This window comes from Hippocampus zosterae, chromosome 10 (genome assembly GCF_025434085.1).
Source record: "Hippocampus zosterae strain Florida chromosome 10, ASM2543408v3, whole genome shotgun sequence".
NCBI lineage: Eukaryota > Metazoa > Chordata > Actinopteri > Syngnathiformes > Syngnathidae > Hippocampus > Hippocampus zosterae.
Window position 1 is genome coordinate 25,557,849 of NC_067460.1, and position 27,117 is coordinate 25,584,965.

The window sequence follows — 27,117 nt, forward strand, 5'->3', positions numbered from 1 at the left end:
TCAATTAGAATGAATATTTGATGTGCATATTTCAGGCTGAAGTTTTTTTTTTTTTACCGCCACCCACTGTGGGCCGTCGGAGGCCTGTTGCTACGGTTACGGCCCCACCGCCAACCTCCCGCTGCTTAATTGCATCCTTAATTTACCTTGCCGGGATGCGCGTCATTACGCATGGTGCTTGCAAGCCTCCCCAGTGATGAAGTGTGACTAATCATACGTGTGCCTCAAGTACATACTGCGGAGTTGCATGCAGAAATAAGATAAGATAAGATAAGATATCCTTTATTCGTCCCACACTGGGGAAATTTACAAATGGGGAAATGTTCAAAGCCATAACTTGGCGATGCGCTAACATTTTCCCGAGCAAAGAAAATGCATCGTGGAATGCTCTGAAACTCACTCAAATGTCCAAAATGAAACAGAAAAACAAAGCAAAAAGAAAAAATTTGGGGGGGGGGGTGGACGGCTAGCTTTCAATGTTCTGCGACGTTCGGAGTCTCCCGTTAGATTTTTTTCTCGCAAACCTGCAGTTGGTCTGCGCGTCATTGTGCGCCAAGCTAATGCGACCTGACACATCTGCGCTGCGAGTGTGTCTGTGTGTGTGTGTCCTCGGGGATGGATTGTGGCGCAAGGCATGAGCTTATGTATGAGGCGCTTCCAAAGCAAAGGTTCAGCACTGGGCTTTCAGGGCATCTTGGGTGCTTATGTAACACTTTCTTTTTTTTTTTTTTTTTTAATGTAGATGGAATAGCGAGGAGTTTGCAAATCATCGGGTTGTAATTGCCTAGCGAGAGCAACACAGAATCGGCTCAAAGCACTTGAAGGAGGACGACCGCAAATGAACAACACGCAAACGCTTACTGACTTAGTGAGGTGTGAAACGACACAAAGCTCGGCAAAGTCGGCCGCAACTCACCCGCTGACTGACCGAACATGTCCCCCGATGTCGTATGCTAGGCCACGCCCCTTAAAGGCACAATACAACACTCGCTATGGTGACTTTTGGCTTCTTCCAATAACTGCACTTTATGAAACAACTTTATTTCTTTACGTTATCCGTTTATACGTTTATTTGGCCGTTGGCCGAAACGTTGGACGGTTTTCAACCGATGTTTGCAGATTTTTTTCATGAATTCATGTATTTATTTTCAAAACATGAACACATTGCAATATAAGGCAAGTATATTGAGCTTCAAACATTGACACAAGTCGCCCGATGATTGCCGATTATTCTCTCTGTTGTCAAATTAAGCATATACTTGAAGACAAAGTATTATAAAATGTTGATATCCAAATAAGGTATTTTATTGATTCTATACAATCACCTTTAATTGGTGGATGAATCTGTTATCTGAATTTTTTTTTTATTGTGCCCGACATCGGAATCAGCATCGGCCTCCCCAAAAATCGAGACCTCGTTTTTACCAATTTGCTGTTTAAAAAATCCACGCGAAAAAAGTCGAGTTGTTTTTGTGGGAGTTCTAGAACGGATGAATGACGTTTCGGTTCTTTTTAACGGGGAACACGGAACATCCTCACTTTGGTTTCGAGCACTTTAGCACCGTGGCTTCGAAATGAAGAGCCGGTCCTCTCATTCGCTTGTCCAATTGCTGGCAGTGGAATTTCCCACCGCTCTGAAGGGTGGGGGGCTCGTCATGAATCAGATTTCAACTTTTCCTCTTGGCCATTATCTACTCGTACTCGGCTGCTTTGCGGGGACGGGCGCCATGTCGCGTCGGTGAAAAAAGGCGGCAAAAAGATGAGACTTGAAACCCGCGTTCGGCTTGCGATTGATTTTCCCCGTCGTCTGCCGCACAGCCCGCCCCAAACGCTCGCGGCGCAATTAGCACCGCGGCGAACCCGGTCGTTATTCCTTCATGTCACCCACAGCGGGGACTTGTCCTAATTACCCGTCGAACCCGACAATTTTCACCCATCGCGATGTTTTGTTGCCGAGCGACCACGTGCGGATTTAGGGGATTTTTGATTGGTTATTTTGCACCCACTCCCGCCCCGCCCCGCCCCGCCCCGCCCCGCTCCTTCTTGTCAGCCTTAATTATTAAAGCGCCTCTTTCTTGCTGTGTTTTTCAGAGTCGGGAAGAAGATACGCAGGGGATCCCTGCCAGGCAACTCGGTGAGTCTAATCAGACAAAAGGAAGCGCAAAAAAACAAACCAAAAAAAAAAATCCAGGCAAAGTCTTTGTTTGACACTGTGCCAACATGACAGCTGGTGTAGCAATAATAGTTTAAGTGCGTACAAATGTCAATGCATTGTACTTAAAAAAAAAAAAAACAAACAGTGGAAAAAAAATCAGACGCTCACTGCTTATTAAATAAACATCCAGGCTTGAGGTGGGACCGAGTACTGCTTGGCAAATCCCACATTGACTTGTTGTTTTTCAATCCGTGCGACGACGATGACAGAAAATCCAAGCAGCTGACATTTTCTTCATCATTTTGCTTCCAAAAGGAAACAAAGAATGAATTGGAAACGGCACTCGGTGGAGTGCAGACCTTTGGCAAACGGGATTTTTTTTTCCTCATATCGGACACCGTTTCCAGACGGGGCATTCATTCGGTGTTCCGCAAGGACATGAAAGCCGACTTTGACATTTTCACCAATTTCAGGTCAGAACTCAAGTGAGCAAAAAAATAAAAAAATAAAAATATAATTAAAAAATATTTTTAAAATTATAATATAATATATTCATTCATTCATTCATCTTCCGTACCGCTTGATCCTCACTAGGGTCGCGGGGGGTGCTGGAGCCTATCCCAGCCGTCTCCGGGCAGTAGGCGGGGGACACCCTGAATCGGTTGCCAGCCAATCGCAGGGCACACAGAGACGAACAACCATCCGCGCTCACACTCACACCTCGGGACAATTTAGAGTGTTCAATCAGCCTGCCATGCATGTTTTTGGAAGGTGGGAGGAAACCGGAGCACCCGGAGAAAACCCACGCAGGCCCGGGGAGAACATGCAAACTCCACACAGGGAGGCCGGAGCTGGAATCGAACCCGGTACCTCTGCACTGTGAAGCCGACGTGCTAACCACTGGGCTACCGGGCCGCCCAATATAATATATATTTTATTTATATTATCATAAAAAATACATTTATAAAAAAAAATATATATGTTTATAAATGTTTTTTTTTCCCCATCAGGGAATCGACACACACAAACCAAAGGTGCAAAAATAAAAATAAGTCTCGCTTCATCGGGGGATTATCCAGTCTCAATCTGAGATGGGTTCTTCTCTCTTTGTCTTTGATTTATTTCTTTTTCTCCTGTCCGATTTCATTCCCCACACAAGCAATAACAACCGACTTCATAATGTTGCCACAAATACAAACATCCGTCTTGAAGGGGAGGGGGGCATGTGGGGGGGGGGGAGCACGCTGTTTGACGCAGAGTAAAAAGTGATTGGCTTTTTTCACACCAGTCAGACTCGACGGGCCTGTGGAGAATATTGTTTGTGTGGGCCCGATCCATCGCAGGCATTACTGCGCACATTTTGTTTTATTTATCGCAAATGCAAAAGTTGAAAGGAGTTTTTTGGATTGGGAAAAGGTCGTAAGCGGGAATGAGGTCACCAACGCGTGAGTCCAAAACGCGGACGTCTTCCAGGGACAGCTGATCTCACAGCTTTGCTCTTTCGAGTCAAGTCATCAGACTGCAGTTACTCTTCAACTGTCATGTGGTTTCTTGAGACTCTACTATCTACTCGTCTACTCACGATTGGTCATCGGTGAATCTGGGTTATGGAGCTCTAGTTCGATGGAATGGCCAAAATGAACACAACCATTTTGTTGTTTTTCTTGAATCTTGCCCAAAATGGCTACTTGGAGCCAAAATAGCAAATTTCCTGTCTTTTCAGGAATGGCTTCCTGAGACACGTGTTGTGCCCAACACATGTCATTGTTCCAGCTGAAATGTGATTTTTTTTTTGAAGTCTTGCTTTTTATATATTTCTGGATTTATTTGCTGGCTTTCTTGTTGCTTCGGGGGACCTCTTCAGAAATGCCGAAGACTATTTCCCCACATACAACCTGCGGATATGCTGCTGATTTGTACTTGATCACTTGTCACCGCTGACAAATTCTCATCATCTCAAACCTCGCACGGCAACCGAGACCTAAGTGACGCCCAGTCGCCGTTGCGAGCGCTCATGCGACCATTTGGCAGTAAACTCCTCCCGTCGTACATTCTTCGAACCGTCCGTCAACCGACTTCTCCGGGCAGCGAGCCTATTTTCCTTTGCTCATGTTTGACAGCCGCAAGCCGAGTGCATTCGGATCAATGGATTGATCGCGCCTTCGCCGTCCGTCACGGCCGCTGGTGAGTGGGCAGACGCTGGCAGATGCTGATTTTCACCTGAAAGGCGAAGGACACAATGGACGGAGTGAAGGACACTCTCCACCATCTTCCCTTTATTTTTTTTTTCTTCTACTTCCTGCAATTTGATGATGAATCAAAAGCTATTAGTATTGAGTCGAAAGCCTACATGTTCGGTCTTAATTAGTTTCTCCCCCCACCCCCCCCCCCCCCACCCCCACTTTTTTTTTTTCCTTTTTACTCCTCTCGACACACGGCACAATTTTATCTCTGCAATGAGGGATTGGGAGCCGCTTTATCTGATTCAACTGTCAATCTGGGCTTTCTGGAAACATATGCAAAGTCGGCCATTTAGCGAGCCCAACGGGACATTTGGAGGTGGGAGGGCGGGGGGGGGGGGGGGTTGCTCTCCCTCAGATCGGACGTGCGGACTCTCGTCTACGTTGGGTGACTTTGTTCATGTGAGTGACCTTGGATTTCTGAACCTTGATTCGGCATAATTCCAAAGGACGTCAATGTCAACATCAGGGTTGTCCGAGCTTTTTCCACCGAGGGCCACTTCGAGTCCCATCGTCATATCTCCCGTTCACCTACCGTGACGACATCCAAGTCAAGAAAACTTTGGAATTTGAAGGCGGACACCCTTCCTTTATAACCCACCGATTTTAGCGCATCTACGGCGTAGCCCGCGCTTGTTGTTGTTAGCTAAACGACTGCTAGCATCTTCGCATGCTATCGTTTCTCAATTTGGTCCCAATTGTATGCAACGACGTAAGTGCCTCATCATTTTCTCCGCCCTCCATGCTATCTTGCTAAGTGTTAGCATCACAACTGTTAGCTTGTGAGCTTTTCTCTTTGACAATAATACCTGACCACAGGACACAAAGGGAATCGTATACATGTTAACATACCAACTGTTAGCATGTTAGCAACAGTTGCTCAAGTTTGGGCCATTTCCTTTTAGGGTAGTTCAAGCCAAAATGGAAGTGTTGCTTGAAATGGATTTATTGCACGAGTTCTTCCGCAGCGCTTCACTTATTAAAAGGCCAAAGGATTCAGTGTGTTTGAAAATCACAATTTATCACCCTCTTCTCTGCAAATGATGTTTTGAACTTGTGAACGTAATTTGGTGCCGGGCCCTCTTCTGAGTTGCCGAGAACGTTTTGCACATTTCATCACAAACGAGCCCTCTGAGCTGCCTGTCAAGACGGCGAGAAACCCAAGATGTGTCGAACTGCTTTTCCTCAGAAGTGGGAAAAGCAATCACATTCTGTAGTACTTGAACATGTAAAAAGTTCTCATTCAACGACATGACTTCAATAAACGTACCAAAGTCTACAAGGGATTTTCATTCCGAGGCAACCGCGTTGGTGGCCGGTGTAGGGCTGACACTATCGAATCAGAATCGAGAGTAATAGGATCACTCTCTAGTTACCACAAAACAGTAGACCCCCGCATCCTCGCAGATTAGCATATTTTCAGATTTTGTTGCATATCTTTTTCATATTTTGGTCTTTTATTTTTGTCTTGTTTATTTTTCCTTCTTTTTCTCTTTTTTTTTTGTGGAAAACGGATACTAGACTGTGTTTTTTTTTTTGGGATGATTTTATTTTTCTTAAAAAAAACAACAAAAAAATTGTGTTTCATCCAACACATCCCAACTCCCACCCCCGTTGCATTTCTGTAGCCTACAATCTCAATTTTTAGTATTCACGGTCCGGCCCAGTTCTTGTCGACTGCACCGTTGTTTGCTTTTTGTGACGACCGGTCACAGTTTTCAGCCCCATTTAAGAGACAAAATGTGAGCTGCGGGCTTTTGCGAATTGCAATTTCTGATAGGAAGCAGAAACGCATCAATCTGAAGGCCGCTGAATATAAAGGAAATGTGCTCCCTGTGATATCATCTGGATTTCTTCCCGGTTGGTGATGACATTCGCCTCACAGACCAGCGCACCGCAGCCCCCCCCCCCCCCCCCCCGGATATCGCCGCGGCTCGCCATGAAAGCGGCGAGCTCGCACCGCCATTCGTCTTCCATGTGACATCCACTTAAAGGTCCGCAGTGGTGACAGCGCTCAATGACGGATGAGCAAATGTGCTGCATGAACAAAGTCCAACGGAAAGCCCCCCCACCCCCCGGCTCTCGCATGGCCGCGTACCAACCAAAGCGCCCAAAAGGGACAAAAATGTCTCATGTCTCTGGGCTGTGGACTTTTACAAGCAGGCAAGCGGTTGCCAGGGTTTCTCCTGCATCAAATTTGTTCCTGAGATGGCATCGTTTGAGCCCTTGGCTCCTCTTTGGCAAGGTTTGCGCTTGTCTCTTGTTGACATGAACGTTTATTTTTATTTTTTTTAAATGTTAGATTTATTGACCAGGAGTCGTCATTACAATATTGACACGCATACGCGCAGGACACGGAGGCGTACCGGAGCTCGGTGAACGAAGACATGAGCCGTTTCTTCCGGCCTTTCCTGCGCACCGCTGTTGATATAGCGCCTCCGTAGTGGCGCTACGCTGCAACTACAGTTGAGATACCAAGCGGCTGCAGAGGGACATCAATCCCTCAGTCGGTAAAGCTGGGGCTTTACGCCGCATTGAGTGATATCGATTGCTTTGGCTTGCTGAGGCGGGCAGCGGTGGGGGGGGGCACCAAATTAGCTGGAGGCGACCGGCAGGCAATTTTGAACGCGAGAAAAAAACCTGGCAGTTGCCATCGAAATGAATGCAGCCTTGCACTTGGCTGTGACAAAACAGATTATTTTCACAGCAGCGCAGTTTTCGGGTCTAAGAAAAAGAAGTGGTGAGAAGTAACAAAGTAGCAAGACTGTGACTGCACTCGAGTAGATTTGATTTATTTTTGCCAACTTATCTGTATTTTTCGGTATTTTGTGATGACTTTGTACTGGACATTTGAAAATGAAAATGTGTGCTGTCCTGATGTGGTCAAAATGGGTTCGTTATGTTGTAACATGTAGCGGCAACTTACTTGACGACAAGGAAAACACTAGGCCGCCATCGTTTGATCCAAAAAAAAACCCCGAATCTCTTTATTTTCTTGAACACAAATTAAGGCTTTATCAAATGGATTAATCAAACGTATACAATACACTTAAACGAAATACGAAATCAGTTCCCATAAAGTACGAATTAAGCAAACACGAAGTACGGTCAAAAAAAAAAGGCTTTGCTCCATGCCCTACTGTCTTCCTAATCATGTTTACATAAATCTAGCCTCTTAACAGACTAAAAACAGGACAACCAATGGAGCCCAGATACTTCGATGTTCTTAAAAAAATTTGTTCTAATAAAATATCAAATATAAACCAAACGCATTGCATCTATTAAATTCTAATTATTCAAAAGGCAGGCGGCCCGGTAGTCCAGTGGTTAGCACGTGGGCTTCACAGTGCAGAGGTACCGGGTTCGATTCCAGCTCCGGCCTCCCTGTGTGGAGTTTGCATGTTCTCCCCGGGCCTGCGTGGGTTTTCTCCGGGTGCTCCGGTTTCCTCCCACATTCCAAAAACATGCATGACGCTCTAAATTGTCCCTAGGTGTGAGTGTGAGCGCGAATGGTTGTTCGTCTCTGTGTGCCCTGCGATTGGCTGGCAACCGATTCAGGGTGTCCCCCGCCTACTGCCCGAAGACGGCTGGGATGGGCTCCAGCACCCCCCGCGACCCTAGTGAGGATCAAGCGGCTCGGAAGATGAATGAATGAATGAATATTCAAAAGGCTGCATTTATAATTTAACCAAATTTTCCTTATGGCTCTAACATAACACAACCTGAAATCGACAGCTGTAGCTTTGAATGATTGTTTTGACGAGACGAGCGGGACTTTATTTGTCCCGCATTGGGGACATTTACAATCCATTTTTTGACCACATAAGGGCACGGTCGCGATGCCAAACGTACCTTGAAGTGATTCTTTGCCGATAAATGAGCTTGAATTAATTTCACCGCAGCATAATACGCCCCATGAAAGCTTCTAGTGCGCAATTAGGATGCACTTAATATGTCACGCAGGGCCGAGACGTTCCACCGACAGGAGTGTCACAGATGCAAGCGGGGGCGGGTGTTGCTCAGTCTCATTTGGAAAGCTCTTCTATGGTTGTTGTGCTACTTTGCAGAAGCTGCGCACATTTTTCATTCAGTGACAACCGTGCGGGCCGTGACATTTCTGGTTTCTACCACCTAATTAAGCTCTTGATGCCGTGCTTGTTATTCCCCGACGGCCGACGGAGATTAGTGCAAATCATCGCGGTTGCTCCCCCCCCCCCCCCCCTCCATCCCCGCCACGGGGATGAAGGTCATCGATCGGTGCTGTTTTTTATTCCCTCACCCTGCGGGCCTTTTGTATCGGGCAGATGTTGGAGAGGTGGTGTTTATCATCCGGAGTCAGAGCAACTCCTTCCACGCCGGGCGAGCGGAGAAACGGCGAGAGGATTTGATCCGGCAGGCGCGTGCTCGCTCAGAGGTAAGATTCAACACTACGTGCTCCCCCCCCCCCCCCCCCCCATACACACACCTTTTGAAGCTTCCCATTGATTTTTGAACTCACTCGTGATGAGGCTCGTTGCTCCGTCCCAAAACTTGTTTTCTACATTGCACGAAAAGCACAAATAGACTCGTTAAAGAACGCGATCCACTTCCACAAATGTTGCCGCATCCTTTTTTTTTTTTTTTTTTTAATCTGCAGCATGAGCCCAGGATCTTGCTTTTGATGTATTTTGGATATGCAGACATTTGTTGTGCTTCCATGCGCATCCTCATCCTGCTGTCCGACGTGTCTGCGGGTGGCGCCGACGTTGCCTTGATGAGAAATAATGTCAGCTGGCATGCGTTGCTCGTAATGAGCCGCACGCTTCCCCACGTCGACTTTCAAGATGGCTTTTTATTTTGCGCTCCAACATATTTTCGGCACGTTAGCTGTTGCCGCTATATCGCAAAAAAAAAAAAAAAAAAAAAACGTTTTTTGGGGATTTCACGGTTGTAGGTGTAAGTTAGAATTCAAGGAAATTGTATTTATGTATCGAGCCGGCTGGATTTAGAGTCGCACGCCTTGAGTGTAGCATGTCGTGGTCGAATTCGGAGAAGCAGAGAAAGCCCTCCCGCTACGACGCATTAGCAGTTGTTACCATTTCTCCCCAAATGAGCTACGAAATGACGAAAATACGTCCGGCAGAGTAGAAGGCAAGTTGAATTTCCTCTTTGGGTATTATATTCTTATTATATATATATATATATATATATATATATATATATATATATATATATATATATATATATATATATATATATAGTATTATATATATATATATATATATATATATATATATATAGTATTATAGTCGTTCCTACTGACTGCTGTCAGGCTGATGAATAAAAAATAACAATTATAATAATAATAATAATTTTTATCCATTTGTGTTCATATTGTATTTAATTGAAAGATGTTTGTTGTTTTTTTTTTTTCTCTTTCTCCTTTCTTCTTTCTACATACATTCTTGCTGCTGGAGGCTGTAAATTTCCCCATTGTGGGACGAATAAAGGATATCTTATCTTATCTTATCTTATAACGGGTACATTAAATCAAACGGAAAGTATATTTTTTGCGCCTGAATGACATTTACAGAAATGACAAAAGGTGATTCGGGGTCTTGGGATGCCGATCAGACCGTCAACATGTGGTGTTTTGTTGTCTTGCAGAACCCTCCGGCGGTTTTGCTCCTTCACACTTTATCCGACAACGAGGGGGACTGGAGCGTCCTTCCTCTGCTGCCTTAGTGAGTCGAGCGAATGAGCGAATGAGCGAGTTTAGCTTACGAACGGTGTATATTCTTGCTCCAAGCACCCGAAAGGGAATCTGAAGCGCATCAAAAAAAAAAAAAAAGACAAACTTGCTTCTAACAATGGATTTCTCGGCGTCCTCAGTTTGTCTCGCACCTTTGGGAAGAATTCCTCGTGGATGGTGTTTCTGGAAGAGGAGACGGGCGTCAAGACGGCGAGGCTCGTCGAAGCGCTGGCAAAGTTTGATGAGAAGAAAGTAAGCCGTCTTTTTCCTTCTGCCTCCTTCTGCAAAAAAAAAAAAAAGAAGCGAGCATCGTAAGGTACAAAGTGTCTTCTCAATTAAGAACTCCGCCATCTGCTCGGCTCGCCGTGACAGTCGACAGACGTGTCAGTCACGTCGCCGCCGCTGCGCTAATTAAAAAGCCGCCTGCCCGGTGATGTTATTTTTTTCTTCTTCTTTTTTTACTTCCAGATTTTGCCACCAATGTGGGTCGAGTGTTGATCCTCTGCAAAGTGGCGCTGAGTTTGATTTCATTTGGGTTTTTGCCTGTGAAAGCTACATTTCACCCCGCTTTACGGTCTTCTCAAACGACACCACGATATTGTCGTCCGTCAGACTACCAGATAAATATCGTTTCGCGTCTCGGACTCGAGACCATGACAAGTCCGTCAGCGAGCCGTCGCGTGCTTCCGTCAAGATTCAGTCAGTTGGCTAACTCGCTGCTAGCTTTGCCGTTAGCAAACGTAGCGTCAGTCGCAATCCGTCAGCGACCCGTCGCGTGCTTCCGTCAAGATTCACTCAGTTGGCTAACTCGCTGCTAGCTTTGCGGTTGGCAAACGTAGCGTCAGTCGCAATCCGTCAGCGACCCGCTGCGTGCTTCCGTCAAGATTCAGTCAGTTGGCTAACTCGCTGCTAGCTTTGCCGTTGGCAAACGTAGCGTCAGTCGCAATCCGTCAGCGACCCGCTGAGTGCTTCCGTCAAGATTCAGTCAGTTGGCTAACTCGCTGCTAGCTTCGCCGTTAGCAAACGTAGCGTCAGTCGCAATCCGTCAGCGAACCGTCGCGTGCTTCCGTCAAGATTCAGTCAGTTGGCTAACTCGCTGGAAGCTTTGCGGTTAGCAAACGTAGCGTCAGTCGCAATCCGTCAGCGACCCGTCGCGTGCTTCCGTCAAGATTCAGTCAGTTGGCTAACTCGCTGGAAGCTTTGCGGTTAGCAAACGTAGCGTCAGTCGCAATCCGTCAGCGACCCGTCGCGTGCTTCCGTCAAGATTCAGTCAGTTTGGCTAACTCGCTGCTAGCTTTGCCGTTAGCAAACGTAGCGTCAGTCGCAATCCGTCAGCGAGCCGTCACGTGCTTCCGTCAAGATTCAGTCAGTTGGCTAAATCGCTGGTAGCTTTGCGGTTAGCAAACGTAGCGTCAGTCGCAATCCATCAGCGACCCGTCGCGTGCTTCTGTCAAGATTCAGTCAGTTGGCTAACTCGCTGGTAGCTTTGCAGTTAGCAAACGTAGCGTCAGAGCGTCAGTCGCAATGCTACTTATACTTTCCGGTATTTTCCCCCTTTGGAAATACTTTACAACACAACGCCTGGCGGCTCAAAATGGGGCTACGTTTGTGTCGTTTGGCATTGATGGACGCCATCTTTTAGACGAACATGTTTCAAAATTCCCCTTGACGCGCAATTTCAGAGTGAAAAGAGGACAGTGTGGCTATTTTCCTTTTTTTTTTTTTTTAACTGCAGTAAAATGTGTCCCTATTGGGCTTGAGCGGTATTTTGAGGATTGATGAAGCACTTTGTCACCAGGAATGGTTCCTGGGGAAGCCGCTCCACGACGACGAGTCCACCATCATCCATCACTACGCCTTTGCCGACAACCCTTCGGTCTTTCAATACCCCGACTTCTCTGCCGCGTGGGCCTTAAGCATCCCCTTGGTGGTCCGGTCAGTGAGCTCAGCCAGAGTTTGCTTTGAAGATCCTCTGTAAGGTTGTCATTTAAAAAAAAAAATAATAATTTTTTTTTTTTTTTTTTCAGACTCGCCAACAAAGTCCGAGAGGAGCCGCTGAAATCGGACTTCACCATTGACCTGAAACACGAGGTGCGTGTTTTTTTTACTGCTTTATTGCACAAACTGCTCCGGTCAGTGCCAGCAGTTTTCGCGTGTGCCCCGGCAGGTGGCCTTGTACATTTGGGACAACGGCAAGGGTCCCCATCTGACCGCCGTGCCCGAGCTGTGCACCGAGCCCCAAGATTCCCCGAGGGCCGAGCCGTGCGCCACCGCGCTGCACCTCCAGCCTCCGCCCTGCGTGAGTCAATTATTATTATTATTTTTTTTAAATCACTCATTCATTCATTCATCTTCCGAGCCGCTTGATCCTCACTAGGGTCGCGGGGGGTGCTGGAGCCTATCCCAGCTGTCTCCGGGCAGTAAGCGGGGGACACCCTGAATCGGTTGCCAGCCAATCGCAGGGCACACAGAAACGAACAACCATTCGCACTCACACTCACACTCACACCTAGGGACAATTTAGAGTGTTCAATCAGCCTGCCATGCATATTTTTGGAATGTGGGAGGAAACCGGAGCACCCGGAGAAAACCCACGCAGGCCCGGGGAGAACATGCAAACTCCACACAGGGAGGCCAGAGCTGGAATCGAACCCGGTGCCTCTGCACTGTGAAGCTGACGTGCTAACACTGGACTACGGCCCGGTTGCATGTTCTCCCCGGGCCTGCGTGGGTTTTCTCCGGGTGCTCCGGTTTCCTCCCACATTCCAAAAACATGCATGGCATGCTGATTGGACACTCTAAATTGTCCCTAGGTGTGAGTGTGAGCGTGGATGGTTGTTCGTCTCTGTGTGCCCTGCGATTGGCTAGCAACCGATTCAGGGTGTCCCCCGCCTACTGCCCGAAGACAGCTGGGATAGGCTCCAGCACCACCCGCGACCCTAGTGAGGATCAAGCGGCTCGGAAGATGAATGAATGAATTTAATCACTCAATCGTTTCTTTATGCAACCTCGACATGTAGCGAGAGTATGAAGTCAAGAAACCACCGGCGGCTAAACTTCTCCTCTTGTGCCCTTGACGACTTCCTTTTTGTTTTCCCCAAAAGGGGGAGCCGGTCAGTCAGGACAACATCTTTGTCGCCGTGAAAACCTGCAAGAAGTTTCACAATGAAAGGGGTGAGCGTCTTTTGTCGTGCCCTCCCGCATTGCGATGATTTTTTTTTTTTTTGCCGCCGCAACGTTCCGCCTTTACCAATCTAATGCCGAGCTTTGATTGCCAGCGCGGTAAAAATGTTTTATTTCCAGCCGCAGACGGGCTCAGCCGTAAATGTCAAATCAATTTTGCGTGCGCGCCCCGCGGCAAATGTCGCACTGTTGGAGTCGTGGGCTTTATATTGCGACTTTCTCGCCAAACGCCATGCAGTTCCCGTCATCAAGAAGACTTGGGAGAGCGACGCCGTCCATCTGGAGTACTACAGCGACCACGCCGACGCTTCCATACCCACCGTGGATCTGGGGGTCCCCAACACGGAGAGAGGTGAGCGCCGGCGTCGCCCGATGAAGCGGAATTGCTTCCCAGCTTACCTTTGGACGCAAACGATCGCGATTCTGAGGATGATTTGTCATTAGTGGGAGATGACAGCCAGTTTCCTCCTAACTCGGCACCTTTTGGGGGGGGCCCGCAACCGGCACAGGCCTCGACATTTGTTCATTCTACGGCTCGCCGTGGACGTCTCAAAACAGACACGAGTTACCGTTTTATTGCTCCGTCCATGTTGACAATTGAGCATCACAACTTGGGGTGGGGGGGGGGGTATTTCACAGGTGCAATTTTCTGCATCCTTGCAGCGTTTTTTCTTTATTTTTTTGCAGTTGCTCAAGGTGACAGCTCTGCCTCCCAAGGCGCCCGGCGCCACTTTCTGTGTTCCGCCCCGGGCCAGACTTGTCCGAAAGGTCCCATTTTTGCTGAGTCACTAATATCAAGTCGCCGTGACAGGATGCGCGCCGAGTTTCTCTCTCGCTCTTTCTCGCACTTTGCCTGAGGCTACCGACCACTCGGGGGGGGGGGCAAATTATTCCAGACAGCAGATCGCTAGCGGCGACGAAAAGGTCGCCCGAGACCTTTGGTGTTGCACCTTAATGGGATGATGCGGCCGCTTTCAAGGGAGGGACGAGAGCGGCGCAATGCGTCGCTTTCCAATCCGTGACGCCCTAACGAGGCGTCGCGGTCCGTTTGCCGTGCTGCTCGTCAGACCGCAGAGCGGACCCGCTCGAGCGTGCATGCGCTCTCTCTTTTTTTGACTTTTGGTGACTACTCTAAACTTCATTCTCAGCAAATCCAGATTCAGTGGTTTGACTGGTGGTTTATTATTGTTACTCATTTCAGAATTTGCAGCGGGGGGGGGTTAATGCATTTATTATTATTTATTTATTTGTATACAGGGCTGCCCAGTAGTCCAGTGGTTAGCACGTAGGCTTCACAGTGCAGAGGTACCGGGTTCGATTCCAGCTCCGGCCTCCCTGTGTGGAGTTTGCATGTTCTCCCCGGGCCTGCGTGGGTTTTCTCCGGGTGCTCCGGTTTCCTTCCACATTCCAAAAATATGCATGGCAGGCTGATTGGACGCTCTAAATTGTTGCTAGGTGTGAGTGTGAGCGCGAATGGTTGTTCGTCTCTGTGTGCCCTGCGATTGGCTGGCAACCGATTCAGGGTGTCCCCCGCCTGCTGCCCGGAGATAGCTGGGATAGGCTCCAGCACCCCCCGCGACCCTAGGGAGGATCAAGCGGTTGGGAAAATGAATGATTGAATGGATATTTGTATACATACTTGGCCCATTTCCTTCTTCTCTACTATGATCAGCCCGTGTGCACCACACTGCCCCTAAGAGGCCAAAGCATGTACAGCAGGAACGACACACTCGGCGAAAGCGCACGATGACATCACATTGAAAGCGAGCCGATAATCGTGCAACACGAATCGTGGATGACATTTGTTGCCAAAACTTGATTTTAATCAATTTTATTGATTTGTCATTGCAGCCCTCATATACTGTATAAGCCAAGCTGATGCTAGCTGCGCTAAACTCAAAACTGCTTTTTGCATTTGTTCTGCATGCCACCGCTTTCATCTGTGGTTGAAGAAACGCCGTTTCACATGAATTGGGAGCGACCCCCCCCCCCCCCCCCCAAAAAAAAGAATTCAAATAAATAGCTCAGGAGTGAGTTTCAAGCAGACGGGCGCGGCGTCGTTTCCTCCCGTCTGTTGCTTTTCCCCCGCGACGACCCGCAGCATTATGCTAACGACGCCCGGCAGTCACTGGCCATCAAGGCCTGGCCGCTCGGCTGCCGCTTTTTATTCATCTCCGTATTTATTTCTCATTCGTTGGCGTGCCAACGCCTGCGCAGCCTTTTTCTGTCCCTGAACCGGTTCTCATTGAGTCCAGAATTCATCTTCAGTTGTGTCTCAACCGGTTCTCACTTTGTCCTTAACCTGGTCCTCACCAAAGGTGTTCTCCTTTGGTCCTTCGCCCTTTCTGAACGACTTCTCACTTGGTCTTCATTTGGCCCCTGCGTAGGTTATCCCTCAGTCCTTACTCGATCTGAAACTAGTTGTTGCTGTACCAGACACACACAAACACACCGGCGCATGAATAATCCAGCAAGGCCTCCTCTCTTGTATTCCGTGTGTTGCCGGCCCCCGGGGGTTTTCCGTCTGTGCCTGGATGATGACTATGTTGCCGTGCTCGTACTTCCCAATTCTGCTCTTTGTGTGTCGGAGCGGCTGTGCCGCCGGCCTCCGTGTTCAACAAAAACATTTTCCTCCTACGTAGGCAGCATCTGTCAACCTTGAACCGGGTCGGCTTTGATCGTACCGGCCGGTCCATTCCAACAATCGATTGCGCTGAAAACTCCAAGGTCAGACATAGTCCAGTCCAGGAATACTTGGTCCTGAAGTAGTCCTCACTGGGTTCAAAATGTCTCTTTCAACTGGTTCTGTGTCAGTCCTAATTATTTCTAAGCGGATTCCAATTGGTCCTTGCGTTTTCCGAAACGAGCTCTCACTTAGTCCTGAAATGGATTTAAACTGGTTCACCTGTGGTCTCATACTGGTTCTGGTTTTACCTATCACTTGGTATGAAACGGTTCTTCTTTGGTCCTTATTCCAAAACTGGTTCTCGTGTCCTAGACCGGTTCTTGCTCAGCTTGACGTTGTTGTCATTTAGCCCTTCCTTGGTCTTCAACTGGTTCTTGTTTTTTAAATGGGTCCTCACCCACCGAACTGGGCCTCCCTTGGTCTGAAACTACGTATGTGTCCAGCGCGGTCCTTTCAAAATCAAATCATCCGCAAAACGCCGTCTTGCCTTTGCAGGCCACTGCGGCAAAACCTTCGCCATCCTCAAGAGATTCGTCAGCGGCGACGTCCCCGACGCAGAGTGGCTCCTCGTCGTGGACGACGACACGCTGATCAGGTTTGCGCAATCACGGCCCACCCAACACCGCCGTCGTAATCGCTGTGTCCGATGTTCGACTTGATGACTTCACTTGATGTCCGTCAAGTTGCTTCTTCACGCGGAATGCTGGACACGTGCGATACAGCCTGAGGAACTGCACTTATTCCCACACTGGTGTGTGTGTGTGTGTGTGTGTGTGTGTGCCTCAGCCTCCCCAGACTGCGATCGTTGCTCAGCTGCTACCGACCGTCGGAAGCCGTGTATCTGGGCGAGCGCTACGGCTACGGCCTCAGCCAGGGAGGCTACAGCTACGTCACGGGAGGCGGCGGGTGAGCTCGAACCGCCAGACGCCCGCCGGATGTATCGCGCAAATCCCGTTATCTGTCATTTCAACATAAACCGCTTGTGCTCGCTTCCCAAAAAAAAAAAAAACGCAGCTCAGCCAAGAGGGAAATGTCGTTTTGTGGCCTAAGCTTTTTGGCTTTGGGTGCAGATTAAAATGTGAGCGAGCGCACTCGCGTTCTGCCGCTAATCTTAAACATTGAGCATAAGCGGCTGCACGCCGCTCGAGAGGATTTTGACATCCGAGTTACGGCGGGACAATTTGTCCCCGTAGGAAAAACGGAAAATGCTACTTCTGCCCGTTCCCGGCAGCGCTATTTTGCAAATACCGAGAAGAGACGAGACTGACGGCGCCGTGACTTGAAGTCATGTGAGAGCGTCTTTCTGCCACGAGACGCTCGGCCGACTGTCAACAAAAGTGATGGCGGAAAGGTTGGCGAAGGAGCGCTCGTGGATTGGAAGAACTCCGGTTGCAATTGCGTCGCCATCCACCGGGTGGCGAGCCGTCATAAAAAGGAGATTCCAAAGAAAAGATGGCGTCGTTCTCCGCCTGTACGTGAACGTGGGCGCATTCCCGCGGTAATGTTTGCTTCTTTTATTCAATCGTGAAATTATTTACCCCTCGCCCCTCAAAAAAAAAAACATTTGATCGTTTTTGTGACTACAATATGTAAGATTAACATAATAACCAACCGGTCGTGTCATCATTTATTCGCAAAACCTGCGTCCGTGGCCAGAATGTGCATTTTATTGATGCACAAAAAAATCCACCCCGCTAATCGTCTTTTTTTTTTCGTGTGCTCATTTTAGACCTTTTTTCTAATGTCGAGCTTTTGCATTCAGGTTTATTTCTGCAATTCTTGAAAATTCAAATAGAAATAGGTGGCTAGAAACCCCCCTAATGCCACAGCTATGTCCTAAAACATCAGCCAAAAAAAAAAAAATGGAATTATAGATGACAAAATATGGAAATTCAGATTCCGAGAGACTGAAAAAAAAACATGCCACAGTCTATTGTAGCGCTTGTGTCCTTTTTTGATTCTCTCTTCATACAAATACTGTAGATATTTTCCTGGCGCGACTAATAAACAGCTCCAAGCATGCACACTTAACTTATTTGATTTTTTTTTTTTAACCCAGATGCGCACAAGTACCTGAACCAAAATATATGATAAGCTTCTATTTTGGAGGTATTGAAGTACTTGTGTGTCTGCAGCATGGTGTTCAGTCGGGAGGCGGTGGCGCGACTCTTGCAAAGCGGCTGCAAGTGTTACAGTGACGACGCGCCGGACGACATGGTGCTGGGAATGTGCCTCAACGCTCTGGGCATCCCCGCCACCCACAGTCCACTTTTCCATCAGGTGACCGACCACCTTTCAGAATCTTCATATTGTGATTTGGAAATGAACCCGGTAGCCATGATGACAAAAGCAAAAAAAAAAAACAAACAAAAAAACAATATGACTGTCTCCAGTCATCCAAAATATTTTTCATTCTTATTTATATTGCAATTTATTATTTTTTAAACCATCCAAAGGATGCTGTATAATTGAATCATTTATTTCAACAACTTTTTTTGCCATTTAATTTAACGTCGTTCCATAAAATGTATCAACTCATTCACTCCCAAAGACGTATTTAAACGTCTTTTCAGACTTGGTCCACAATTGGCCGGTGCTGAATGAGTTAATTTTCTTATTTGCATGTTATCTTCACATCAATTGTATCTCAGTATAATTATTTGCCTTTCAACATTTTTTTTTCCCAGCAGCGACCATCCAATCCATTCTTGTAACTCTAATTTCCTTTTTAATTTGTGAAAAGGGTCAACTATTCTTTCTTATGACAATTCTTTCAAAAGAATAATTGAACAGTCGGTCCCCTTCAGCGGCACCACTGAATTAAACAATAAATCAGCAAAAGTTTGCTTTTGTGTTGCACATGGAATGTTGTGCATTTGGGGAAAGATGGCTTTGAAAATGCTTTTCGAAAAAAAATAACAGCACTTTTTGACGTCATCATAGTCTCAAAGCACTTTGTTTGTTTGTTTTAATTGTTGCATTTATCTTGCACAGGAAGCGCTTACTGAAAACGAGTCTTTCATTTATTTTTATTTTTTTTAGCATTCCTCCAGCAGATTACCGCAATCTTAAAAAAAAAAAAAAATCTATGTATTATTTTTCTGTCGCATCACAATGGCGTTTACGATGATAACCCGGCGTGGCGGTTCCCTTCCAGGCTCGCCCGGAGGACTACTCGGCCGACTTGCTTGCTCACCAGGTGCCCATTTCTTTCCACAAACACTGGAACATCGACCCCGTGGTCGTTTTTAACAAATGGCTGAGGGACGGCCACCATAAAAGCTCGGCTGACAATAAAAGCGCCAAGACGGAGCTGTGAAATCCAAACCTGATCATTGGATGAACGTGGACGTGAGCAGCCGCGTGTCGTTCAAGCAAAGCATGTCAATATTCATATATATAGATAAGAAATATACATATCTATATATATATATATATATATATATAAATGTGTGATGAAATCTTACGGATGATGTTCTCTCTGTGAATTCACAAGATGCCACTGGAGCTGTAAAATCTATTTTTAAATAAAAATGTACATTTTTAACAGTGAGCGTTTGAATCCTGTTTGACTCGACGTGCACTATTTGAACGCATACGTGGGGGCTTTGATTTTATGCGTGCGTAGTCGTCGGGCGAAACGTGCCCCATTTAGTCAGTCAGACTTTTACCGATTTCACCTCAGATGAGCGGGATGTTTTTGTGTCCACAGTAACACATTCAAGTCGAATTACGGTGCTTAATGCGCTGCAAATTTCATCTTACAGATGCCACCTGGCCCCCCGGCCAACAACTGTCCTGTTTTCACACCCTTTTTAATCCGATCTTTTTCAAATATGAAGAACGATTCCCTCCTTCTTTCAAATGCACACTTGCATGCCGTTTGTGAGAAGCAATGACACAGCTGGGAATTAAAACTCGAAATCTCACGGGCACTATCGCACAACTCCAGGTCGCAAACATCTGCTTGTCATGTGCTGCGATAGAGTGGGGAAAAAAAAGATCCAAGTACTCTCCGGGCACAATAATAAAAGGAAGTCATTACTTTTCCGGGTTCATTAGTGCCCACTCAGCCGGAATAAAGGAGACCTCGCACAAATGTGTAAAGCAAATTGCAGCGGGGAGGCCTGAAGAGGTGGATTTTAACGAGGCCCAATTACGACTGAAATAAAGCATGAGGTGCGAGAAGATTCGGTTCTCTTGCCTGCATGCTTTCGAGATAAAAAAAGATTTCAGAAATGTGTACGGACATACAGTACTCTTGATTTATCCTGGAGGAAATCCAGGTTGGATCAAGTAACCCGAAAGGTTCAAATTGCTACACAGGAGACATAATGGAACAGTCAAGTCTGTTTTTTTTTTTTTTTTTGTCACCGCTGGGCTGCTATCATTAATTCATCTAAAAAGACTGTCAGTGGCTGCCGTGCTCAAATAGACACTTTCTTTTCCTCATAAGTATTTTATATTTAATACAGGGGGTGCCAAGCGAGGGTTAGGGCAAATTACGGTTTCAAATTTGGGTTTGAAATGATGGTGGCATGCAAAGGATTGCCAGATGGTTTCGATTTTGGTTTCTGCGAGGGTGGTGTCAAGTCATGGTTCAAGTTTTAAATTCGGGTCATGGCGATACCTGAAAAATGCAACAAAAAGCAACGTATTCTGTTTTCAAAGAAATAACATAACGTATTGCCGCAGCACTCGTTCGTCGTCACCCGATTGTTTGGAATGTATTTTATTGCCATTGTTGCTTGGAGATCAACTTGTGTAAAATAATGATCATCATGATGATCCAGGACAGAAAGATGTTGTGTGACAGATTTACAACGCTGGCGAAGCAAAGCGATGTAAAAACACACACACACACAAAAAAAAGAAAAGGTCAATACTAATCCCTTCACTTAATGGCTTCGCGGATTTCGGGGCAATTCATCATTTAACATCTCCACGCGCTACTGCCGGAACAAATTGATTGACCTTCACATCATAAGATACTTGCGGCACGCTCATTGAGTGACAGCTGCGGAGCTTCTGTAGCAGTCAATCAACGGAATAACAAACAGGATTAGAAATGATTTCTGACACGCTTCCATAACTCTGTCTTGATATTCCACGCCTGTTAATGTTATTTATTAGTTGTTGTTTTTTTATCGTATTGCTGTCGCCCGTCTTGGCAAATTTATTCATGGACAGATTTACATTTAGTGCTCTGTTCTCTCAACTGGAAGCAGACATTTACACCGTTGACGTCACAGGCACCGCCATTTGGCAAAAAACGAAGCCTTCGGAATGGCCGCTGCGATTTACATTCCGACAAGTAAATTGAGTTGATAATAGACGTGGTAAAAATTAAGACGCACCGTTAGTTCACATATTCGTAGGGATTGACTAATTACGTGACTATCCTGTTGATCGGATGGCTCGCACGGGCGCGCTCTTTTCTCCTGGAATTGGGAGAATGCTAGCTAGCGTTGATGCTAGCAGCTCGCTAGCTAGCGTTGATGCTAAAAATGGCGAGCTCGCTAGCTAGCGTTGATGCTAGCTAGCGAGCTCGCCATTATGTCCCTCCTCAAACTATGGAAAGACAACTTCATCAAACAATTCATAAATATCGTAGCTGTTAGAAAATGTTTTCCACAAAGTAAATGATGGTTTTGTTCATGTTCTGGGGACAGTCTAAAATGCTTCAAGTGTGTGTAAAAAATGGTTAACATGATTTAAGATTAGGAAACTACGACTAATCATGACCACTTCAATTTATGAAAAAAAAGCACTAAAAGATATCTCCCTGAAAAACGCTGTAATATGATTTTATTTTATTGTATTTATTTTTTTTGTGGGTGAGGGGCAGCAGTTAGCCTAAACGGCTAACTGCTAAACGGACGAGGTTAGCAGAACGAAATTAGCCTCTAGCGTGGGGCTCCGTTTCCTTGCATCTCATTAAAATAAAATAGTAAACATTTGTTGAACAGTGTTCCTATTGTCTCGCGATTGCTTCTTTTGTCGTTTCTCGCCAGCTTCCAGCAAGCGTGGTCGTTGTCTGCCAAACAAAAAGCAAAACAGCCACCGCGCCGGTGTCATTTAATTGAGCTTTTGCGCGGCGCCGATGGTGATTATTCTTTCTTTATGAATTTTTTCTGACATCAAGCACACACCGAGTGCGTCTTTCTCGCCTGTCAAGCACAGATTGAATTTTGCGGCCACGATTGCTGCTCCAAGTCAAGACCTTTCCTTTTTTAACGCTCCACTTTGCATTATTTAAATGATGCCCTATTTTTTTCCACTTCGTTTCCAAATCTTCTCTTCTTGTTGTCTTTCAGCCTTTCGTTTGAGCCGACGCGTCAAACGTTTGTTAGCGTCAACTGCAGAGTTGAAAGTGGGCTCTGGCGTGCGCTCCAAAAATTGTCGGGATGATGGAAGGCCTGGCGCGATGCCGCTCGCCCCCCGCAGGCACAAGGTGACTGACGTCTTTACACCTCCCCTGAGGCCCGCGCGCGAATTGGAGGCGGGCGTGCGGTGTATCATTTTCAAACAGAGCAAACAACGTTGTTCTCGAGTAGCCTTGAAGCGCTATCGCTCGCTCACCCGTCCGCCTGCGCCGCCATCGATTTGGCGAACCTTTACAAGTGATTGAATGATGATTCCAAAGATGATTTGGAAATGTCGATTTTTTTGTTAGCTGCTCTGCTAAAAGGTGAAGAACAATTAGAAAAGAGAAACTGATGATGTTTCTGCTGAGTCATGTCACCCCCCCCCCCATAGGGTTTCAAAAGGTCGCTTTACAGGGTTGCATGTGTATTGAGACACAAGAACGACTATTCAAAATGGCATAAGGAAGGCCAAGAAAAGTTGCTGTCCTTATTTTCATATTGCATCTCAATTGTTGCTCGTCAAAAGTGAGCTACAAAAGAAAAAGGCCGAGTTGGTGCAATCACTTTTACTCCAGCCATGCTTCATTTTTTTTTTTTTTTTAAGTTTCTGGATTATCATTTACACAAGTTCTTCTTCGTTGTACTTCTGTATTTTGTTTCTGGATGATTTGTTATGTGACGGTGGGGACAGAAACAAAATGATTCCCGTGGGTTTGTTTCTATACGAGGGACTGGAGTCTTATTGCATAATTTAGTTGCAAGCTCTTCTCTTTGGGTTTGCACGATGGTGCACCTGCTGCACCGTCACTCGCCATCACTCTTGTCACGCGCGTGTGTGTGTGTGTGTGTGTGTTGGCAAAGCAATTTGGCAGTGGTCTGGATGGAGCTGGTGGGCATGCTATCATCTTAAATCAACTCAGCGTTCACTCTCGTTGCCAAAACACTGACTTGTTGACAGGAGACGCTGCAAAGCAGGATTTGATTTCCATCCTCTATCCGCACACTTGATTTTCCAAAACCGAAATAAAACTCAAAACATATTTATTATTTCTTGCAATATTTGGCAAGTCACATGTTGCCGCTCTCAAGTCAAATGTAATTACATAACCCTTGATCACAGACGAGTCTGAAAGGCTTGACAAATAGGAACGACATCCCCTGATCTTGAACCTCGGGAAGGCAGTTTTTTTGGGGGGGGAATTTCAAATCTGGGTGGCCCGGTAGTCCAGTGGTTAGCGCGTCGGCTTCACAGTGCAGAGGTACCAGGTTCGATTCCAGCTCCGGCCTCCCTGTGTGGAGTTTGCATGTTCTCCCCGGGCCTGCGTGGCTTTTCTCCGGGTGCTCCGGTTTCCTCCCACATTCCAAAAACATGCATGGCAGGCTGATTGGACGCTCTAAATTGTCCCTAGGTGTGAGTGTGTGTGCGGATGGTTGTTCGTCTCTGTGTGCCCTGCGATTGGCTGGCAACCGATTCAGGGTGTCCCCCCGCCTACTGCCCGAAGACAGCTGGGATAGGCTCCAGCACCCCCCGCGACCCTAGTGAGGATCAAGCGGCTCGGAAGATGGATTAATAAATTTCAAATCTTGGCATTTCACCTGGTTTTGCCAATCGCATTCACTTTTTGCGAAGTTGGTCCTGTGGCGCCATCTGCTGGATTAATGTTCCTGTTTTATTCACTTATTGGGACATCGCGCTGGCATCTCTTTTTTTTCCATCTGCTATTTTATTAGATATTCCTGGCAAAACAATGCACTCATCGCTGTTGATGTCCACTTGGACTGTAGCAGTGTTGTTGTGTTACTGTCAGTGTGTGACCCCCGTTTTTATTTTGGGTTGCCACTTCATCGGCAATTTGCGTCGACTCTGATTTTTTATTTTTTATTTTAAGCACAGTGATGTTAAAAATTGGCCAAATGCAAACACCTTCTCGCACCTCCTCCTTGTTGTTGATGTTGTTCATTATTCAGGAGAACCTGAGCCCGCTGACGAACGAGGGCTGCCGGAACCTGAACGCCACCAACTGGAACCACTGGAGACCCAAAGTGGACCGGAGCAAGACTTCTTTTTGCTGGGGACTCTCAAGGTGCCACATCAAGGCTGGGGGGGCGAGGGGTGAAAGAAAATGACATCATCGACTGCATCTCGAGGTACTTTTTCTTCTTTTGCGTGCGTCGTATTGCTTCCTTGCCTCCCCCATTCCTTCTTCATCGCCGAGATCAACTGTTACTTTGTTTATCTTTTTTTTCGTAGCGACCAGTAAAGGCGTGGTATCCCCCCCCAGCCCTTCCGAAGAAAAATTAATAAAAACATCAATAGATAAAACATAATATGAGTATTTTTCATCTCTCCGTGAATTGTTGATCATCAGAATTGTCAAGTGGGAACAGGTGCGCCGCTGCTTGTTCCTTTGGTGTGCAGAACTTTGCCAGGCCACAAGTGGGCGACCCGAGGAGGCTTTTTTTTTTTGCCCCCCCCCCATTTCCTCCCAAGCGATGCAGCTCAAGTGGTTGTAGTTGTCAGTCGGCCCGATGTCCGTTAATTATTCATCATGTGCAAATCCAAAAGCGTCTCGCTATGGTAACGATAAACCTGCTGGTCCGTCCCACTCCATCGATGGAAATGTGGGATCATGCAATGCTCGTTTATTGAGGAACTCGGTTATGAGCAACGATTACGTTGTCAGTAGTTTGAAGAATAAACGAGAGATGTTCATTTTACTCCAAGCAAAATTGGAGAGTCGTCTCATTTTGCATCGACCTTTGCATCGATCTTTCACTGTGAAAATGTCCAACCCGCTTGTTGGCATTGTTGTCATACATGCATTGACCGCAAGAGGGCGCATGTTACTGTCCAAAGTAAAGTCATGTTACTATCCCACCCCGCCCCAAACTAAAAACGCACTTGAGGAGTGTAGTGGAAAGGCCACTTGTTCCAAGGTGTCACTGTGGAAACAGGAATACGCCTTCACACGCACATTGGGGGACACACACACACACACACACACACACACACACACACACACACACACAAACACGCTTTTTACAGAGAGTAGTAAATTTAGTAGTTTAGTAGTTGTAAATTTCCCCAGTGTGCAACAAATAAAGGATATCTTATCTTAGTGCTGGTACCCGTGGTATAGTTTGGATTGACTTTTTCCTACGACGCATTTATTTTGAATGTATTGATCATCTCTTATGTATGCTAAATTCTTTGTACTAATCAATGTTTGAGTCCTTCTTGCTTTCTTCCCATTTTCAGTCCAGCAAGGCCTGAAATTCATCTCACTCCTCGTTTTGCATCTCGTTTGCGGCGAGGGTGTGCACCATTTCCACCCGTCAAATAGCGCAAGACAAATACAGGATATGTATTCAGCAATGCCCGGTGGGCACACACACACACACACACACACACACTAGGCGGGGATGTTGCTCCCTTTCTCAGTCCCTCCCTCCCTCACTCTTTTTTTTTTTTTTATAGTCTTGACTTCTCGCCTTTTGGCCCCAAAGAGAGAAGGGGCTGTCCAAGTAATTTAATACCTGTCCGATTCATGACTTTTTTTTTTGTGGGGAGGGGGCGGGGGGGGAGACTAACTTGCTCAACTGCCCTGACAAGTGGTGAGGTTAGCACACATGAGCAGGCAGAGAGAGAGGCGGCAAGCAGGAAGAGAGAGGGGGCCGAGGAAAGAAGAAGAAGAAGAAGAAGACGAAGGGAAGGTATCCTCCTCCCATGGAAGAATGATGGAAGTGACCCGGTGCTCGCCGCCTGGCAACATGAGCTCGGAGGCCCAGAGAGGGACGGGAACGGGAACGGGGACAGCGTGCCCGCAGGATGAGGTGCTCCCGGGGCGCCTTGCCAATTTGGATGCTTTCCCGCCGCGGGACTTTAGAGGGAAGTTTAAAAAGATGCGGCACAAGAAGAGGCCCACCATCCTTGAAAGTAGGTTGGGTCCGTATTCACTTGGAAATGGCGCACTTGTTGAGTCCATTTGACAACGCCGGGCTCATTTCAGAATTGAGAGCAGGTTTTTGAGAAACAAACCATACTTGAAATCATTTTGGAAAAACAGCTGCTAACCCAGATCGTTTCATATGAGGAATACAAGCAATCCAGTCTATTATAGTCATTCCTTGCAGAGGATAAACAATACATTCCTGCGAGTATTATTTTTCTACGTGTGTTGCCCCACTGTTTGTGTTCAGACGTCTGCCACTGAAAGGATCGCCCCACATCACATAATTGTTGCTAATTGCTAATTGTTCGCCCGCGTAGCAATGTCGTTCCGCCTTGTGTTAGCATTAAGCTACTGAAAGCTCCTGTATGTAGTTCCATCCATCCATCCATCCGTCATGTGATCCGCGTATCCTGTTCTATTTCAATATTTGACGTGCGATTCTGTTTGATGCTCGCCTTGAGCTGTTTTTTTTTTTCCTTAAATAAATTTTCACCATTTGCTAATTGCTGCACGTTTCTCTCGCGCGACATGGCCAAAACGTATTTTGTAACAAAACTTCTCAGACAAAAATAAATTTGTGGAATGACCCATCCAGGAACGAATGAAAGGAACGAAGGTCCCAAGATGTGAAGGGGTCCTTGGGGGGGCTGGGGGGGGGGGGGAACCTAGCGCAGAGACAGTCCACACATAGCTGGCATTCCTCACCATCACCAGCGCCTGCTAATGCTCTTAATAACGTCTTGATGTGGCCCAGTGGGGATTGTGGGCTGGGGGGGGGGGGGGTGCGGTTCGTGACGGTTC

At 46.7% G+C, this 27,117-nt stretch overlaps 3 protein-coding genes across 4 annotated transcripts in view; 2 read left to right on the forward strand and 1 right to left on the reverse strand.

The window, feature by feature from the left end:
- The window catches only part of LOC127608561 (beta-1,3-glucosyltransferase-like), a 33,110-nt gene extending 13,562 nt beyond the window's left edge, over positions 1-19,548 (forward strand). For both annotated transcript variants that reach the window (XM_052077702.1, XM_052077703.1), the window contains 13 exons: positions 2,092-2,134; positions 8,700-8,809; positions 10,042-10,118; positions 10,267-10,378; positions 11,925-12,061; positions 12,154-12,217; positions 12,294-12,425; positions 13,231-13,300; positions 13,548-13,661; positions 16,491-16,590; positions 16,782-16,901; positions 18,131-18,275; positions 19,153-19,548. In XM_052077702.1, coding sequence (XP_051933662.1) covers positions 2,092-2,134; positions 8,700-8,809; positions 10,042-10,118; positions 10,267-10,378; positions 11,925-12,061; positions 12,154-12,217; positions 12,294-12,425; positions 13,231-13,300; positions 13,548-13,661; positions 16,491-16,590; positions 16,782-16,901; positions 18,131-18,275; positions 19,153-19,314 — 1,386 coding nt within the window. In that variant the 3' untranslated portion in view covers positions 19,315-19,548. The remainder of the gene's footprint in view (positions 1-2,091; positions 2,135-8,699; positions 8,810-10,041; positions 10,119-10,266; positions 10,379-11,924; positions 12,062-12,153; positions 12,218-12,293; positions 12,426-13,230; positions 13,301-13,547; positions 13,662-16,490; positions 16,591-16,781; positions 16,902-18,130; positions 18,276-19,152) is intronic.
- LOC127608577 (high mobility group protein B1-like) overlaps positions 1-27,117 on the reverse strand; it is a 201,297-nt gene that overhangs the window by 16,258 nt on the left and 157,922 nt on the right. The window lies entirely within an intron of this gene.
- LOC127608579 (protein furry homolog) overlaps positions 25,850-27,117 on the forward strand; it is a 41,109-nt gene continuing 39,841 nt past the window's right edge. The window contains exon 1 of the mRNA XM_052077731.1: positions 25,850-26,300. Within this exon, the coding sequence (XP_051933691.1) occupies positions 25,994-26,300 (307 nt within the window). The 5' untranslated portion in view covers positions 25,850-25,993. The remainder of the gene's footprint in view (positions 26,301-27,117) is intronic.